General features: G+C 37.3%; 1 protein-coding gene across 1 annotated transcript in view; it reads left to right on the top strand.

The window, feature by feature from the left end:
* Positions 1–5,086, top strand: part of LOC119793533 (sphingosine kinase 1) — a 33,910-nt gene extending 28,824 nt beyond the window's left edge. The window contains exon 5 of the mRNA XM_038300735.1: positions 2,373–5,086. Coding sequence (XP_038156663.1) covers positions 2,373–3,273 — 901 coding nt within the window. The 3' untranslated portion in view covers positions 3,274–5,086. The remainder of the gene's footprint in view (positions 1–2,372) is intronic.
* Positions 5,087–19,772: the final 14,686 nt, after the last annotated feature.

Below are 19,772 nucleotides of genomic sequence, written 5' to 3'. Positions count from 1 at the left end.
TATGCGTCAGAAGCATAAATTGGCCTTAAGGGATCCTGCCCAGACCAAGTGGCAGCAAAAACAGTATTTAATCAAACCTGTTCCAACAGAGTGAAGGTTTGAAGTCTTTCTTTAGAGCGGCTCTGTTTGGAAACCATTATTATTTCAAACTGGCATGTTTGCACATAAGAAACAGACTCCCCTCTCCTTTAACCCGCATGCACTTAAAAACAATGGTAGACTTTAGAGTTGCTGTTGTGCTACAGAAGCTCTTCATTGTGGATTTTAGTCCAAGACGTTTTGCTTCTCTGTTGTGTTTGGTAGATTAATTCCTCTTTTCTCTCTCTTGGGTTCGTTGTTAAGCCTTAACCCACCCCTTACTGACGTGGCATAGGTATTAGCTTTCTAGATGGAAATCATCTTTAATGAAACCTACAATAATACAGATTATGCAAAAATCTCTCTCCTCCCCAAAAGCAGAAATTGTGTCTTTTTCAAATTGAAATAGATGTGTATTCCAGCTAAAACAGACTAAATAGCTGAGTCTACCGCTACATCCGCTGGTGCTTCTGGTTCCATTGGAAAATTTTTTATTCTAGGCTAATGCATCTATTGGCATCTGGCATGATGTATTTTGGGGAATCTTGCTTGCAAGGTAATCTTTGATGCCATGTGGAAGCGGCCTGTACTGTTCTGATCAAAAATTACTTGGCATCGCAAAACTCTTTACAAATCAATCAGGGATAGCATTAAAATAAAATGAAACCATATTTAACATAATAGATTTGATCTATTATTGGTAAAACTAATGTTCATTCCTAATAATTTCATTTTGCAAGAAGAAACAACATATATAAAACAGAGATACCAACAATAATTCTACTATAACCAAGAGGGAATGCTTTATGAATAAGAAATTTAATGATCATAATGTAGTTTTAGTTCATTAAAAGCTGACCTAAGCTTCCTTGTCCCTCTGAGGCTTAAAAGAGATTAATTCAAAGTGCTTTAACCAGATTTGTTCCATCATCTTCTAACACCAAAACAGCTAACAGAGTGCCTACTTTGCGGTCCAGATACAATTTTAAACAGACCTCAACTTTGGTTCCTGTGCTTCCTCAGTCGTTCTTAGTAGCTTAGCAGACTGGGAAGTATCTGCACAGCAGCTGCACACTGTCGGAAAAGTCACTTGGAGGCACAAACTCTCCTGGCAGGTAATTTTTGATTCTGACCCAGAGAATATTATAAAAAAAAAGGCCCAAAAACCATAATTTGCAGCAAAAAGTATAAGAACTTAATTTAACAAGCTCTGACTAATGTGGACAAAGCTTCTTGCACATCCTCTGGTCGTGTTTCTCTTGACTAAGCTATATTGGAGACAATTATATAATGATAAATAATTGAACATATTTTTTTTTATTATTTATTATTGATCTCACACTGGAGAAATTGACCTTTGCATTTAACCCATCCCCTTGGGGAGCAGTGGGCTGCCACTGTGTGGTGCCCAGGGAGCAGTGTGGGGTTAAGGGCCTTTTCTGAGCATGATACCTGGAAGTAGTCGTTACCGTTTAATCTGTAGAGTCTAACATAGAAATTTGGAAGCTGTCTGTGGAGATAGTAGTTATTCTTGTAAAAGGTCAAAAGGTACCTCGGCTACTTAGGTGCGGTAGTTAAAAATAATAGTATTCCTAAATGCAAAATCCCAATTTACACTGTAAGTGTGGCATAATTACTGTACTAAGAAAACGAGGCTGTTCAGTTGTTTTTCTGCCTGAGATAGAGAACTAAATCATACAATATCTCTTCTTTGATCAATTAAGAATATGTTTAGTTTAATTGAAAAAATACCTTAAACATATTTTTCACCGTAAGGAATATTTTCTTTTGGTAACAATTAGTGTTGCGCCGATGCCATTTTTTGGCCCCAATACCTGGCTGTGCAGTATTGGCCGATATCAATACCATCTGTTTGAAATTGATGTGTGTGTGTATATATGAAAAACTGCATACTACTTGGATGTAAAATAATTGCCATTATGGCTTAGTGAAGCAAAACGACCAATACAAACTGAATGCAGTAGAACTTTTTATTGCCTACCTGGAATGGGTGACAGTAATTGAATAAACTTTAGGCTCTCAAAATGGTATCGTTGCCCCATTTGTTGGTACTCGCCGATACCGATACCACCAATTTAGTGCTGGATCGGGGCCCTGCCCGATACTGGTATCGGTGCAACACTAGTAACAATAGTGGTTAAATGGTTTTTCTTTGTTTAGTTTAGTCTTTACATAGTTGAATAAGGCGATGCTAAATAAGATATCTGCATTATTGCATATTGGCATTGCTGTATTACCTTTTTTTAATTGTTTTTTTTTGTAATGATCAACAGGTCGCCCCCAGCCTGGAACGAGGAGCTGCTCCTGAGCTGTGGATTCATGCTGTGCAAAGGTCTAGTTAGCTCCCTTGACTTGGTGTCCGTCCATTTGGCCTCCAGACAGCGTCTGTTCTCCTTCCTCTCCTTGGCTTGGGGCTTCGTGGCAGATGTAGATATCGAGAGCGAGAAGTATCGTCATGTGGGACCTATCCGCTTCCTGATGGGCACCCTGGTGCGTCTGGCCTCCCTCAGAGTATATCAGGGCAGGTTGGCGTACTTACCTGCTAAGGAAACACTGAAACCTCCAAAAGGGAGTGGGAAGGACCCTCCGTCCACCCCTAAGAAGCCCTCTCTCTGTTCATCCCTACCTTGTCACCTTCTTCCAAATGCTTCGCCAAAGAAGAGCTCTCTCAAAAATTGCATTGATACGAACCTAAACCAAAACTCCATCACCAAATCCTCCAATGTCATCACCAACACCATTCTTGAGCCACACAGAAACAACAAAACTGCATCGCCTGTAGATTCTCTCCTCCCCAGCCTAGACCAGCCGGTCCCTGACAACTGGACCGTGGTCAATGAAGAGGACTTTGTTTTGGTGTTGGCTATTTACCAGTCCCACCTGGCTGAGGACCTGTGGACGGTTCCTGGAGCGATGGCAGACGATGGTCTGATTCATCTGTTTTATGTGACCGCAGGAATATCCCGGCCTGCCCTCTTGCGTCTCTTCCTCGCCATGGAGAAAGGTTCCCACTTAGCGTGCGGTTGCCCCTACCTTGTGTATGAAAAAGTGAGGGCCCTGAGATTAGAGCCCATTTCACAACAGGGCATGATCACCGTCGATGGAGAGGTGGTGGAATACGGCCCTATTCAGGCTCAGGTCCACCCCGGAATGGCTAAACTTATATGCGGATGAACTTGTGCTTTACTCTATAGTTCTAGTTTGGCCTTTTAATCTTAGTATCAGATTTTTTTTACATATGCTGTCTTCTCAAAAGTGCCAAAGACAAAGTATCAGCCTTTGGAAATTCCTTTATTTTTCTACAGAGACAACTTGTCCTATTTTTATGGACTTCCTAGTCCCATGTCCTTCTCTCTCAGTGTTTAGATTCAGGGTCAAAGCCAAGGAGGATTGCTCTTACTTCCGGCTGTTTCAGGCTTAGGGAAATGAGAAGAGAATGTGTGTCTATGTGCATACAAAAAGCCTGATCTTTATGCATTTTTGTGCATTCTTAACTTTGTGTATATGTGAGACGCTGCATGAGGGGCTTCAGCAGTACAGTGGCAACATAGGGCAGTCTGTGTGTCGGATCTCATAAGCATGACACATGAAGAGAAGCATGTTTTTTCTTTCCTGGGAGACTTCTGGAGAAACTCGCCTTTTGGTTGAACCACTGTATCACTACAGGCAATCAATCCCCCACCCCCTGCCGGGCCGCCACCCCGATAACACAGCCTGCACATCAGCTTAGAAAAAAAACACAGAAGATAGAAATCCTCAGAGGATTTAGCCTTGACAGATTTTTAATCTCTCCATAGTTTACATGAAGAAAAAAAAACAACTTAACTTCAGATTTGCTCATGTTAGAGCCCCAGCCTTACCTTCCTATATGACAGACATCGTTTTACCAGCTTACACTACACCTTCACCTCTCTTATCCATTTCCTGTACCCTGTTTCATCTCTAACCATCATTAACCCATAGGAATTGCCTCCACTCATACACTTTCTTTCCCCCTTCCCCCCCACCTCTTCCTATGCTCAGATCCTCACATACACACACATTCCCTCACATCTCTGCAGCACTTAGCGAGGGGGAGGGGCGCGATCCACTACTGTGCAAACGATCCCCTCTCTTGCCATCTTAAGATTGTACTCTTGCTCCTCTGCAATGGTTAAAGGACCCTAAACACCTAATGTGTCTTTAATATTCGGGTTTACATCTGTTAAAGTACGCTAAATAGAAAGTCCTTTTTCTCTTAATTACGTGAAACCTCTTAGTTGAGATTTCAAACTCATATTAGGCTGGTTAAAGCACACTCGACTGGATAAAGTGCAGATTTAGGCGAGCCCTGTTAGAGCTGCATATAGAGAGAGACGTGTGTTATATAGATACTGAAGGGAGGCAGGTGGTTTGCTCTTCAGTGTGGCCTCCTCTGTACATGTTGGTGCGGTGGATCAATTAGTGCGCTGGAGCAGAGGAGAGTGCAAATGTTAGCATTATCATCAGGACACAACACATGCACACTGCAAGTTAACCTGGAGCTACAGCACCACTGTGCAGCTGAGGTGTGTCATAACCATTTTAGCAGGTTTTCCCTTAACTGTACAACAATTTATGTCCTGAAACTTTACAATAATAATAATGTAATTGAAAGTTCACGGATCTCACACTGAAGAAATTTACCTTTGAATTTACCCCATCCCCTTGGGGAGCAGTGGGCTGCCATTGTGTGGCGCTCAGGGAGCAGTGTGGGAGGTTAAGGGTCTTGCTCAGGGACCCAGGGTGCAGGCGATTGAAACCGGTACTGTTTATTAAGCAACCAAAGTGCTGATATCTAACATTTTTTAGGTAAACTATCATTGAGAGTGAAAATAGCAGATGCTTTGAGCTTTTAGGACACCTAATATTTAGCTGTGTTCTTCTGTATCTGGTGGAGGACCTTCTAGCGACCAGATTCTACCGGATAGAGCAAAAAAACGATGATGAATAAATCCTCTCAAGGGACTGTCAAAAGTTATTTGGTATTCGTGGCGAGCCAGCTGGAGATGTCAATTAAATTCTTGCAAACTGCTGTGTGTGCTTATGCAATAAGGTATAAATTTGCCTCAAACTCTTTTGCTTCTGTGGCATTATAACCACAATGTGTAGAAGTGTTAGAAAGAAGTTTGATGTTATAAAGAGGATAGAAAACGATACAGCTTTCAATTCATGTGGAAAGATTTGTATTTTTTTAATTTACATGTGAGTTCTGCAAACCTGAATATCAGTAATTATTTAAGAATTCCAGAAAAACATTTAAAAGATCCCAACTCGCCTCAGTCATCTGGAGAAAGGCTAACTTTTAATCCAATTTCTCGAATTTCAGCAGAACTGAGCATAATGGTGCTTTAAACAGGATCCAAGGAACATTTTGCCTTTATTAATATACTCCTTAACACCGTTTTTTTTTTCTTCTTTTTTTTTTTTGTTTTACGATAAAAAGACTCTAAACATAACATCTCATGTTTATTTCATAGTATTATACTTTTCATCTTTTTGTTCAGCTATTGTCACGCTCATCACACTTCCAAACATGCTATTTCTGTTTCAGGCATTTGTAGGTTAAAGCATGAGGAAATTATATGTTTTTTGTCGATCAAGTCTTAAAGTTTGTATGAGGTACTGCAGGTTTAAAAGTAGGAGTTTATGGGGATCAGAGGCAGATTATTCACAGCCCAAATGGTCAGATTAGCCTTATTAATCCATAAGGAGATATTTTCTTAATTTTCCCCTCATTTAAAGCATTTTAAAGCAGATTTTATGTTGATTATTATTTATGATTGATACTTGATTAGCTGTTACGCAAATGCTATAACAGCATGTCCGTAGTGATGAAATTATGTATGTTACAGTGTTAATTAGAGCTATGCTAAATACTTTATTTACCAAAGCTGGCTGAGGTGTGGTAAATAAGCTGTAGTGTGGTGGGAAAATTCAATTACTCTATTTAGTGAAGGTGGCACTCTAGACAAAACCCCTCTAAAGAGTATTTGCCAACAAATTTTGTTAACTAGCTATTAATAAAAAAAATGTGGATATTTAGGAAAATGTTTTACTTCTAAAATCTCTATTAGCCAGCCTGAGCAGTAAATGCAATTGTTTTAATGGACATGTTTCCAAATTGAACTTAGTTTTTCAAAGGAAAAATAATCCCTTGTCTCTAGGCAACTCCATAAAGTCTGTAATGTTGTTATATGTCCCTATTCCATGACTCAATTTTACATTCCAAAGTCTTTACTAATACTTCACAAAAGTCATGGTCATGCAACCCATGCCCAATATACGACACGCTCCATCATTATTCTGTTAGTTACCAGTCTCCTAGGAATGCATGTCCTGTCCTATCCTGTCCTGTACTGACCTGAAATTCCAGCTTGATCTAAGTATCTGATGTATGAAGTCAAGATGAGCTATGCAAATGCCTTGTCATGGTTGCAGATATTTGAAGGAAGACTTCCCCCTGCTGGCCCATGGGAAAACATAAAGCGACAGCTTTATTTTGAATTTTCTGTTACACATGGTCTCCTCATCCTGCCACCTGTTCCCTTCTTTTTTTATTCTTAAAAATTAGCATAAGCTCAAATAGTAAAGACTTGAAATTGTTCATGTTTAATTGCATCCAGCTTATTGTATTGTAAACAAATTACTTGATTCTTGCAAGTACCGTAATAAAGAAGGGTAATGGCATAGGACTACTGTTAATTTATGGTTCAAAACTGTTCAGTTACTCCACTGACTGTTGTTATTTTTTATGCACATTTTTGATACCCTTATTTGATTTTTTTAAAGACTGGAGGGAAAAAACTCTTTTTTTTATTAAACTGTAAAAACAAAATGTCATATCTTACTATTGTAGTCATTGCTAGTCAGAGATTTGCTGTAAAAATGCAGAAAGGGGACAAACATTTTTCTTATGTATTCCTTTTAATGTGCAGATAGAAGCTTGTGCTTAGAATATTACATTGATGGTTTCGTGGAATCAGTCTTGGTGTGTGTTATACTGTTTTGTAAATTGCGTGCCACTTTTTTGCAGCTTTTTTTTAAAAAAACAAAGTGGAAATACAGGAAAGTAGTTCAGTGCCTTAAACTCTACACATGACAGCAGTTACATAATGCACAGATGTAAAGGCTATGACTTGCACAAGGTACGAATACGATACAAACACAAACAGTATGAGTGTGTGATTTGGGGTTGATTACCAGCCGCACATCATGTTTTTATTTTATCCTTTTGTAGCTTTTTTTTTTTAAAGATCAATAAAAAATAATTTGAAAAATGTAATTTGTTTTTTTTTCTTCTCTTGAGAATAAAGTTTCCTAATAATGTTGTCTTAATTACTGTAAACACATCCCAAATATCCCTCCAACTTTAAAGGTAAGGATCTTTTATTTCCGGGTGAATCATTTAAAGAACTGGTCCTCCTAGTTGTCGATCACTCCTGTGATATTTTTACGTAAGGCCGTCCTACATGCTTTTCCGTTATAGCTATCTTTTTCTGTGCATGTGCACTTTCAGGCGTATATCTGGGATGAGCTACGGTTGCAGTCGTTGAAGTTCACCTTTCTCTCAGCAGTTCTTTAAAAATTGCAGAGGGTCGTGAGAGGAAAAAAAGTATCTACGAAGAGTATGAGAACAAGAAGATGCAGATATATCCCAGAATGCTTTGTGCAGAGAGCTCTCCATGCAAAGCATTATGGGAGTGGCCCAAGATGGCGCAGGCGCCGCCCAGTGAAGGAGGAGTTAGGTGACCAAAGGAGCAAAAAGCAGTGATCATCTGTCCTAACGGTAAGTTAACTGAGTTCGCTATATATTCTCCCGCTCTACATAGTGATTGAGGGATTTATGGGTTAGAGCAGATGTTCGGGAACAGTAAGATTATACAAGCTATGAAAACAGCAACTTTTAAACAGGGCGTGCACGGGGAGAAATGGGCTCATGCATGCTCCCGCACCTGCATTTTTTTTTTTTTTTTTAAAGAGGGTGGGTCTTTTAAAAAATTTGCGAAATTCCTCCACAATAACTTTAAAAAGCCTGAAATCTTTGTATGAGAAAACTGTATTGACATGGCTCAAGGTTCACGCTCTGACATCTCTAAAATGAAAATAAGACTTTTTAGCATTTATATGTGTTAGAAAATATCTTTAGTTAAATATTTTTTTCTTAAGACTGTAACCGATACGTAACGGGTTACTCTTGAAGTGCATCCTGAATATTTATGGATTTATTTCAAAAGGTTCAACCTTTTAGTTAAGCAAGCAGTGAAAAATAATTATTAATAGTGATCCAATAAATATACATTTTATGGTAATATCTTTTTTTATGTATTTGAGGGAAAATTCATTATTTAAAAAGACACATCGGTGATAACTGATAATATATGATCTGTGTTAATACTGGTGTACCCCAAGGCTATGTTATTGGACAACTTTCCTTTTAGTTTAAATATTAAAAAAAGGTTTCTTGGTGCAGCTTTTTTTATATGTATGCCCACCAGATGGATTAATCTGTAGCTAATAAGAATGTTTAATCTGTTTCATAAAACTGTCCCAGTGTTTGGAGTCAACATGATGAGATGAGTAAACCCAGCCTCAGAAAATAAAAACCCTGCTTAGGCGACCTTATTCCTACACAATTAACTGGGTGCTGCTAATTCATCCAATTGATAAATGACCTCACTAGCATGCAGTCACACTGTGCTGAGCTCTTCTAATGGGCTAATTGGGCCCAGGTGTGTTGAAGCGCAACTGCATCTTAAAGACTGGATTGTGACATCACTGTTTTAAGGCTTTCAAGGTTATCAATGCCATGGAGTTACAAATACAAATTATCGGTCCTAATATACAGGCTCTTTAATACTGAACATATATTACCCACTCCTGGTTATAAGTCCCGTACAATGAGAAAATTAAGCAACTAGCAACAGTCTACCAAATATGTGATTTGAACAGTTTTTCTTGTATTTCAAATAACTTCATAACCTCTTGGTCAAATGCTGCAGAATAATACAGCTGTAACTTTTATGCAGCACATAATCAAGAAGACAGGATTGGCAGGAAGCTTATTAAATATTTTCACTATTATGTATTTGAAAACTGACTCTGGTGGACTTTTATTACATTTGTAAATGTATGGAATTGCATTTTAAGTCAAAAATAAAATTCAGATTAAGGGTTGGAAAAATAAATAAAAACATAAGACCTATTGCTGATTTGGAGCTTGAAAGTCTTGTAATCTTTAGATTTCCAACTATCAGTGAAGCACACCAATAAACAAATAATTTTTTTCATCCATCCTTTTCCAAACTATTCAAGTTGTCAACTTTGATGGAAAACTTTCAAAGCTTTTTTTCAAGCCTTAACCCTAATCTAAACCTTTATTAAGCCATTAGAACCATCATGTTCTAAATCTGCCTGTATGTTTATTGTAATTTGATGGCAGAAGTTAACCTCCATCCCAGTCTTTAACAGGCTCAACAACAGGATAATTCAGTAGCTATTTGCCAGGATGAAACCCCAACTAAATTAATCACAAGCCTTCTAAAACAATATCCTCTAGAAAATTAAATGCAAGTTTTTGGCCACAATGCACGGCTTTAACAATTTAACAACAAAAAAAACCCTAATGCCATCTATTGAATGCGATAGTAGAGGGTGGGTGATTTTTCAAATATGCGTAGAGTTTGAAATCTTCTGGAGATTCACCAGGTAAACTTCAGTCAACCTTCAAACTGACTGATAATAAGTGAGTAGGGAGCTTCATGAGGTTGATCAAGCCTTTAGCACCAACTCCACAGTAAAGCCTTAAACTAAATAAAACAATCAACTGAAAGCAGTTGATTGGTTTGAGGCTGTGTTTAGGAGCTGAGTTCAAGTTTCAAATAGAAAATTAGAAAATTCTCAATTTCTAGAATGACTCAGGTGTAGTTTGATGGTGGCAAATGACTCTTCTAACATTAATTATGAATTGCAATTTGCTCCAAAACTGTGTCTATAAAGAAACAGATAATAAATTTGGTAAATAAATCTCACGCTGTTATAATTTTGGATAAATTAAAACCAGAAACCTGAAGGTTTAAGGCAGAGAAGTGCACTTTATTTCTCTCTCCACCAGAGGACGCCAAAATCCTACATTTAAACATTCCACTCGCTTTACTGTAGATTGTATTTGATGGAAGTAATGAAGTAACTATATGGGGCTGTCTCTTTTGATAGTCTGGTATTGTAACTTTTGTACTACTCTACTTTAGGAGCAAATGTTGTTTTCTTTCTGTATATTCTGATAATCTGAGCTCATAAAACCAGAAGAATCCACCAGATGGCACCATAGCCTCAGTCCTTCTGTGTGTTTTTATATAAGCTTTGCATGTATGAGTGTCTGCATGAAATATAATGAGTCCCAGAAGATGTTTGAAAGGATGCACAAGATATGTTCCAAAGGAAGCTGCAGGTCATCTCTGTGTCCTGTGTGTCTGTTTTTTTTTTTTTTTTTTTTTTTTTTGCAGTTTCCTGGACTGGCACTGACATCTAAAAACCATAAACACCAAAGTCAATGTAAGTTTATAACACCTCCTGTTTTAATCCTGAAAATAAATGACAACAGCTGTAATACCATGAAATTGTCTGCCATGATGTGGGGAATATCTGGGTGCTGCATGAATGAGATGATCATGGTCATGTTTACCATTTGGATAGTAGCTAAAAGCACCAGTAAGTCAGAAAGATGCAAAAAAGACTTTGTTTATAATATCATATTTGAATGCATGCTTCTACTTTTCATTCTCAGGTTTTCTGTCTCCCAAAATGTTTTTTTTCTCCCAGATAACCATTAGAATCCTATACGTGCATACATATGCACAGGAATTTCTATCTTTTCATTGAGTTTCAAACAGCCTCAACACTAACAACTAAATGTAAAACATGATTTCTATTATAGGTGTGAGCTGAATTTTAAAAATAAAAAACCTCTGCGTTTGTTTCAGATCTTATACTTACAATAATCAGATAAATCTGAGCATCTAAGCATCAATCAAGTAAATATAAAGATCATTAGATGTAGAAATTGTTCAAATGGGGCAAGATGTTCAGTTGGAGTGAATCTTGCTGTTCTGCAGTGCCAGTCTGAGATTAATTGCTTTGTTGAATTCACTTTTTTCTCCTTGACAAATAAAGCCATTTAGAAAATCTCTTATTCCCACTGTGCTCCTTAAGCCCTTTCCTTCGATTTTTTTTTAAACTTTCCATTCTATCCTTAACCTTTTCTGACAGGACTAATTAAAGGCCTTTCTGACAATCAGCTGGATGCCATAAGAGTAAGTGAACCACGGTATGGTGAGTTAGATGTAAAATTGTTTGACTTTCCATGACCTTCCTCTGCCATTTTACAAATTATATTTGTAGAAATGTCATTTTTAGAGTCCTAGTTAATGTGTTCTCGATCCTTTACAATGTTCTCATGAATATGAAGAATATGAAAATAATTTAACAATATAATCATTCACATCCATAGCAGTGGGATTCAGTGTGGAGGCGGAAGGAAGGAAGGAAGGAAGGAAGGAAGGAAGGAAGGAAGGAAGGAAGGAAGGAAGGAAGGAAGGAAGGAAGGAAGGAAGGAAGGAAGGAAGGAAGGAAGGAAGGAAGGAAAGGTGCAACTCATAGAGGATGCACCGCGATAAGATGACATGAAAACAGAACATTTAAAAAACCATGCATGCTTTTCTAGTCAGACCCTTTACTCTTACATCTTTGCAGTAAAATGTGGCTCAACAGGGGGCAGATTATAAAGACACACCTCCCCTATTAACTATGTATCTCACCCCCCATGTGTTTGTTCTTCTTTGTCAATAAATTGTTGTTTCATCATATCAGATACATTCAAATTATTTGAAGCACAGTAACAAAATGCATAAGGTCTGTACTGGTGTGTACTGGATTAAAAGACAGAAAGTTAATAGAACTTTTTAAAATATTTTTGCAGCTTCTGTTACGTAGCTTCTATTCTCCATGAAAACAGATCATCATCCCGCTGTCTGCTATCAAGGTTTGGATTCTGCGGATCAAGATGCTCTACAGTAAACAGCTATAAGAGACAATATCGTGGGGCAATCGAGAAAAAAAAAAACACATTAAGAAGCCCATTAAAGCCTGCTTTATGTTTGCTTCACAGAGCTTCCTACCAAATTAGGAAAGCAAATTTACCATTTAGATGGATAATCTGTGGGATTCGAAATACAGTGTAAGCTAGTCTCCTCAGATATTTTGTAAATTTACTTTAATCCCAAATTGTTCTCTTCAAACCAAAGCTGTAAGGTTGACATTGAAACATTTAGCCATTAAACACTGTACTCAGTTTTGCAACAAACTGACTAAAAAGTTAATCTTATACCTGCTGCTTTCTGCTCTTTTATCCTCCCTGTTGAAGGTTACTTTCCTTGCAAGAGGACAAAGATGTCGGTTCGTTTTTCAGCAGGAAATCTCCAGGGATTTTGCAGACCTTCAAAATACTAAACTCTGACAATGACCGTAGGTTCAGGTGATTTTTTACCTTACTTTAGTGATGTTGTCGATTCATGATATGTTATCACACCTATTAGATAAAGTTGTTACAGGTTTAAACTTGATTTAAATGAAAGCCACAACTTTTATTGGATCTCTGATTTAATGGGCATCCCATGGAAATTTCAATGACGGTCTAAATAAAAGAACCAAAGTTGGCACCATGCTCTCTCTGTTCTTTGCAAAGCTACAAACAAGCCGGCATACCTGATCTCCCTGTGAAATATGCAACACACCCTACCTCCAAGGATCTCCATGCACATAATTCACCTGGGAACGGTGCAACTCCCTGACACTTGCTCTATTTTCTACGTCTTTTCGTTTTTCTGATCCTCAGTCACAAGTGTTTCCATTACCAGCTGGTTTATACTACTGCACGCCAACGTTCAGATGTAGACAGAGTGTGCGTTACGTTTTATATCGCTGTGTATCAGCTGCTGCTTGAAGACAGCAGACAAACTGCAACTGGTTTGACAGGGTGAGCCCTGCAGCTTTTGTGTGCTGACATGACGCATTTTAGTGTCCTGGTTTTAACACAGCTTTAATGCCGCTTCAGTTGACTTTATGCTGCTTCCAAATCTGCTTAAGTACATAATCAGCAGCGTCTCTGTGTATGTTGTATGCATTGCTGAAGGCCAACTGGAGGGCAAACAAAACTAAACACTTGCATGTCTTTGTTGGTAAGGTCACCCTGAGGTGGATTCATAGTTTATACCGGATATATTTGCTTCTTTGTTTGTTGTTTTTAAAGCAATGTTATTCTCATTAAAACATGTTTTTATAAAAATTGTTTCTTTATTGTTTTACAGTCTGGTTTATGTCTACACATTTTTTTTTATTCAAAGTTAAAGTGAAGTATCCATCTCATTCTGATGGACAGTAAACAAGATTCTACAAATATATGGGTCTAGATCTTTTATGTGACTTTAAACAACAGATGTTACAAAATTAACTTTTTATGTGCTTCTTTCTGTTTTCACAGGAAATTTAATCTTTAATTCTTTTTGTCAAAAAGGGAAAACATGTCTGCAAATTGCATTTCCAATTAAAATATAAATGTGAATATTGAAATGAATGCTTGCTATAATTAAAAAGAAAATAGCCCAGTTCATAGCCCTGCATGGGTCAACCAGAACTGAACACTTTTTAACATGCGCATTCAGTATTGATGCTTGGGTTTAAAGTGAGAGCTACAAGCATTACAAGACAGGAAATAATTTGCAGATAACTGCCACTCCCTCTTCTTTTAAATATAAAAAACTAATCTCCAAGGAATCTCTCAGATTACAATAAGATTAAAATAAAACAAATGTGTGTGTCATTAACAGCCTAGTATTACTGAAACAAAAGAAGACAAAAATAAATCATAGTAAGTCATTACATTTTAAAATGAACGGTGTCCTATTGGCAGCCTTAACATGATATTAAATATAACTAATGCTTCACTTCTTTAATAGACAATAACTAAGCAACACTATAGAATTGAGAAGGACAAGAGATTAACCCCCTTAAAAAGTAATTTGAACCATAACAGCAACCAGAACGGTGAGAGGAAAGGTTAGAGAGGAACCGTGACGAAAAAAAAATAAATAAATAAATAAATCGACAAAAGTGCAGTAAATTATTGCGTCATTGGGCCACCAAGTCTCCATAACAACAATATGCTTAAAGGCTGTTTGTGCACATCTTTAAGTGGGGGGTGCACTCACGTCATGACTGTAAGGTAGAGAACAGGCCAGGCAAGCTCAGAGAAAATATGTCATTCAAGCCCGCACTCATTAGAACAGCTAGATGCACCACTCAATACGTCAATATGTGCGCTCATACTTTTCTATGGAATGACGAATTTTGTGAAAAACAAGCTGCATCATCATTTTGTCATCATATAGGCCATTCAACATCACCTTCAGCTTCTAAAACAAAAAGCACATTTGGAATCAGAAGTGGCTACTAACAGATTGAAATGTAAATGACTCTTTTGTAAATTGTTATTTTAGAGAAAATGAAAAGTAAAATGGCGACTGTGTAAAATCAAAGTGAGAATGTAAAGGTGCTAATTAAAAGGAGCACACTTCCCACAAACCAGTGCATATACACACACATGTCTGGTTACATCAGCAAGGAAAGGTAACACACTTATATAAGAGCGCCTTACGCACGCGAGCCGTCCGGCTCCTGAAAGCCCCAAGGGCCCTCAAAGGATACAAAGACAAAAGAGTTTTGAGTCAGTGCTCTGTGCTCGGCTTTGTTTCCCCCTCCGACCTCTGAGGCTGAGTGTGAATTTGTTACGACCTGGTTTGATGATCTTTAAGTGCTGAGCTGAATTGGATAGATGATGTCACAATGCATGGAGTGTGCATTTTAAGTCCAACATCCTAATCCATAAAAAAAAGAAAAAAAAGAGAAAAAACCTTAAGGAGAATGGATAATCATTAAATAAGCTGTGTAGGTGTTTTGATTTTAAATTAGTAATTTATACACAAGTAGAAAGAAAACCAGTTACTAAACAACCATGTGTGGTGGAAAAAAATAAGGAAAAATACTGAAATGTTGCTGTGCTGGTCACCATTTAAAAAAAAGCTGTGTGTAGACAATATCTTACCTAGAGTGGACGATGTTCATATCTGCTCTATTTTAGCTCACACTTCAAAACAGCCTCCTAAAATAAAAATAAAACCTCTCATCTAAAACTGAAAGATTTCAAGGAAGTTTGAGCCAAATCTATAAACAGCTGTTTACTTATTTACTATTTTCCCAGCCCCTAAACCAGTGCATTTGTACAGTCAAGTCAATATATATACATATCTCAGTGTTACACTAAAACATGTAACTGAAGCAAATGGATGGTGCCCTTCTGATTTAAATGAAAGCAATAAGATCAAATAACTGTCATGCTGGTTTGTAGTTTTTGACCTGTTGCAGAATCACACGGAGAACGTGTTTTTTAACGTTATATTTACAAAAAACAACACAAATCTGGAAGCAGAAAACTGCAGGAAGTCAGGTTAACTGTCTGGTTGCTTTGAGGCATGAAGGGGAGATTACATGGATCTGCAGGGGTTTGATTCAGTGGGCTGAACCCCAGAGGTCCAGGAGAATTTGAGTGAGATCCAAGTGTGTTGGTACTTGCAGAAGATGCGTTGCTGCAGACGGGGCAGGCAGGTGATGGAGACTAAGAGCTGCTGCACACAGGTGAGACCTTTTCCAGGAAGATTGGAGACAAACCGAGTTAAACTGGTTGTCTGGAACAATAACAGAAGACAGGTCGGCCCAGCTATCAGCGACGATCCTCTCTGTGACAGAAAGCTCACTCACAACAGAAAAAAACAGCAAACTCCCAGAAAGCCTAACAATATCTGTTTTCTTTTGTGTATGCATGGGCAGGCATATAGCATGTAACTTAAACAGCCACATAAAAATCTATCCTATGTTAATACTTTATAAACACATGTCTTTATATCTCCTAAATAACAAGGGTAATCCTCCAGTTTTATTTAGGAATCACTCCAAGAGAAAATTAGCTGGAGATCACTGACACAGGCAGTTATGCTTAGCAATATTTTATGGTCACAAAGAAAAATGCAGCACAATAAAAACATCTTCATTGTAATCTGACAAGATGTGTACATTGATTTTTCTTTTTCCCCCTTAACTCCATGGCTTTCTGTGACTGGAGGACTTTTCCTCTCCTCCTCTTTTGTTTTCATGCACCTTCATCCACATGCAGGATGCTCAACGCTCCAAGTTCGTTGCATGGCAATGTCTAAATCATTTAAAATCTAGAGATTTTGCACTTTCTGTTCTCAAAAAATAAAGACTCAGCAAGTTTAATGAAACACCTGAGGCTGCAGGGGTTTTGAATAGAGCTTGTTGGTATGTCCCAACCATACATCAGAGAAGCCAACGATTAGAACAAACTAAAAACTTCAATAAGAGAAGGTGCTGCAGGGCAGGGAACATAATAAAACAAATTACTGGAGAAAGAAGAACAACAAAAACATAATTATCCAACACTACCAGAAAAAAATATCACACAAAAAAAATAATATCTGGAGCAAAAACAGAATCAAACTTACATTTAATGGGTTGGAAATAAAGGAGACAAAACCAACAAAGAGGAAGTAAATTAAACCTTTCTCCAAAATATTAATAATAAAAACACAGTCATACCTGCATTGTTAACATGTAACGTAGGTGAAATTGGAATCGATTAAAGTCCAAACCTTAAATAAGTAATGAAATATTGCACAGGACAATAAAAGCATAACTAAATTCCTGAATTCTCTGGAGCAATAAAAAATTAAACTTGACCGAACTCTTTTCAATTCATCCATTTTCCTTCACGATTATCCCAAGCAGGGTCACGAGGGGTGCTCCTCTCTGCTTCCTGAAGTCTTTACCATTTTATATGAAATTAAATGAATGAATGAAGCTGAAAGATGCTAACAAAACTCTGATATAATATTCTTTTCGTAGGAATGGTAAAACTGACAGGCACGTTTGACATAAATTATGTGTGATACCTTCGAAATTGCTACATGCTGTGCAGCATAACGTGAGGAGAAATCCCAGAGGGAGTTTTTTTTTTTTTTCCAGCTCTGAGGCCTGGATGATAGATGGAGTATCAAAGTTGGCAGCGTTCCCATAGCTTCAAAGTGCAGTTGTGAATGAGTCATAATACACTGAAATCATTCTACTTTGGACTGAATGTTAATGAACTGCTCCCAAACAGACTGCTGCATAACCACTTCCTTAGAACTTGTAGGCATTTTGTTTGCTTAAAGCAACAAACAGTGCATTTAACATAGATGTTATGTGACAGAGTGTGTATTTGGGAAGCAGAAAATGATTCATGAGGTTTGACATTTCTTATGAGTAAAATCTGAGTCATAAAAAATGTGCAGTCAGTAAAAACTTATGCATCATTCAGGATTACCCTGCATCTAGCCCCATTTATTTTACTATGAAGTCAAACCAGTTTACTTCCCTCTGCTAAGGAAAGGAACCACCACAGCATGATGCTACCACCACCAAACCCTTAACATTTCAAATCAGGGTTTATCCAGCCAGATTACTTTAGTCCACACAGTAAAAAACTGGGTGTAAAAAATTCAAATTATTTACTCTACTAAGAGTATAACAACTATAGGGAGTGTAAATCTGCTCAAGTGTTGGAGTTCATATTATAAAATTTGACAACTGTGCAGAGTAACTTTTACTCTATATTTGACACTAAAATTATTAAATTATCTCTGAAATGTTGACACTGGTTATAGAGTAAATTGTAAACTAGTTTGGAGTGAGACCAAATGTTATCTGAAACAGTTATCTTGAACTCTCTAGGTGTCAAATAACAGTTGTTTTTTTCACTGTGCATGTCTGCTGTGTCTATCTCATTGCAAACTTTAAACAAGACTTCTTCTTGATTTATTTCGATAATTCCTTTCTTACTCCCTGAAGACCTGATCTGTAAAGTGCAAGAGTTTTCGCTTGAAAGTTTTTAGGTGAAAGTTGCTATGTTGCTGCAGGCTCTGCCTAAGTAAAGAAAGGAAGATTTCTCTGTGCAAAAAGGGAAAACAGTTTTTCCCCTAAAACATGTCTATCACCGCTGCCAGCCAAGCTACACTGTGAGAGACTTTGTGAGAGCACTGTTTAGGGTTTGATAAGAAGGCTTCAACTAAATGTTGGTGATATTAATGCAAAACCTTCTCATGTTCTTCTCCACACAAAAAGATGGATGTAGCATCCTTCCTCTGGCTGCTGTTCCTAGTGATCCCAGCAACACATCTGCTGTTCTCTGTTCCTTGCCTGGGTGTAAAAATTTGTTTCCACTAAAACAAATGCTGTTCAGCAGGCACTAAAGTAAAGTAGTGAGATTTGGTATTAAAATGAATGAAGCATGAGCCAGCCCATTTCTAATATTTAAGAGGCTCAGATGGTTCATATGATTTTATAGTTTCTCACTATAGTCTGGTTTGTGAAAACATAAAATATTTTTTCTACTGTATGTTGCTTTACTTATATCACTGCTGTAGGTTTAATTACAGCAGTTAATTAAAAAGGAGCAGCTGTTGGTGTTTATCAGTAGCATCCAGAGGTGTCAAAAGTATTAATGTTTATTAATTATACCAGTAGAAGTATAAAGTATAAATTCTACTTTAAAAAAAAAACACTCCTGTAGAAGTTAGAGTATCAAGTTCAGCTTTTTAATCAAATAAAAGGACAATTTTCAGAACTACTCAAAGTATAAAAGTAAAAGTAATGCAGCAAAAAATGTAAAGGACAGATGCTGCGCTGCACTACCCTATTAAACTTCCTTATACTTAATTTTCTAAGTTTTATAACTAATGGTAACAGTGTCAAATTAAATTTTGCATCGTCTTGAAAAACTTTATTTTGGTATGTGGCGAACAACATGTTTGTGCAGCACCGAGTCCAACCACAGAGAATTAATTGTAGGGATTAAAAGAAACCATTTTGATGTTTTAGTATTGTATTTTAGTACTAGTATTGTCATTAACAAAGTAGTACTTGTACACCTCTGGGAGCATAATATTAAAGAAAAAAGCAGTCTTAGATACTTTGTGGGATATTCCAATGTCTAAAGTTATCATAAAGAATATATTTTTCTCTCCCTGCTAAACTTTGCAAATATCAGCCACCACCTGAATAGGTTAGATTTGTTAGTAATTTACCAAGAGTGTCATGTGACTGCAGCTTATATGAAATTTGAATCTAAAGCATTGAAATGTTCAAACTCCCCATATCATGATGCATTTCACCAGACAGGAGCAGATGTTCAGTACTGTGGGGCATGCTGTCCACAGTGTTTCCCACGTCTCTAACAACTGATGTCACGCCTGATCGTCAGATCGAGGTCTACGATTTGAAACCAAAAGAAAATGTAATCATATGTACAGAAAAAGATGTGGAAGCGGAAAGCAAACCCAAAACGGAAATAAACAAAAAAGGGTTTAAAACATGAAAATGTGTATTATAATAATACATTTACTTATGTGGGTTTGTGACATACAGTCTCTCCAAAGCTTCATCCGTTGCTGGAAAAAGATAAGAAAAATATTGCAACTTCCATAAAGAAA

This window comes from Cyprinodon tularosa, unplaced genomic scaffold, assembly GCF_016077235.1.
Source record: "Cyprinodon tularosa strain WSP-4 unplaced genomic scaffold, ASM1607723v1 ctg454, whole genome shotgun sequence".
Classification (NCBI taxonomy): Eukaryota; Metazoa; Chordata; class Actinopteri; order Cyprinodontiformes; family Cyprinodontidae; genus Cyprinodon; species Cyprinodon tularosa.
Note: the sequence above shows the minus strand (reverse complement) of the source record. Positions and strands in the feature narration are given on the sequence as shown.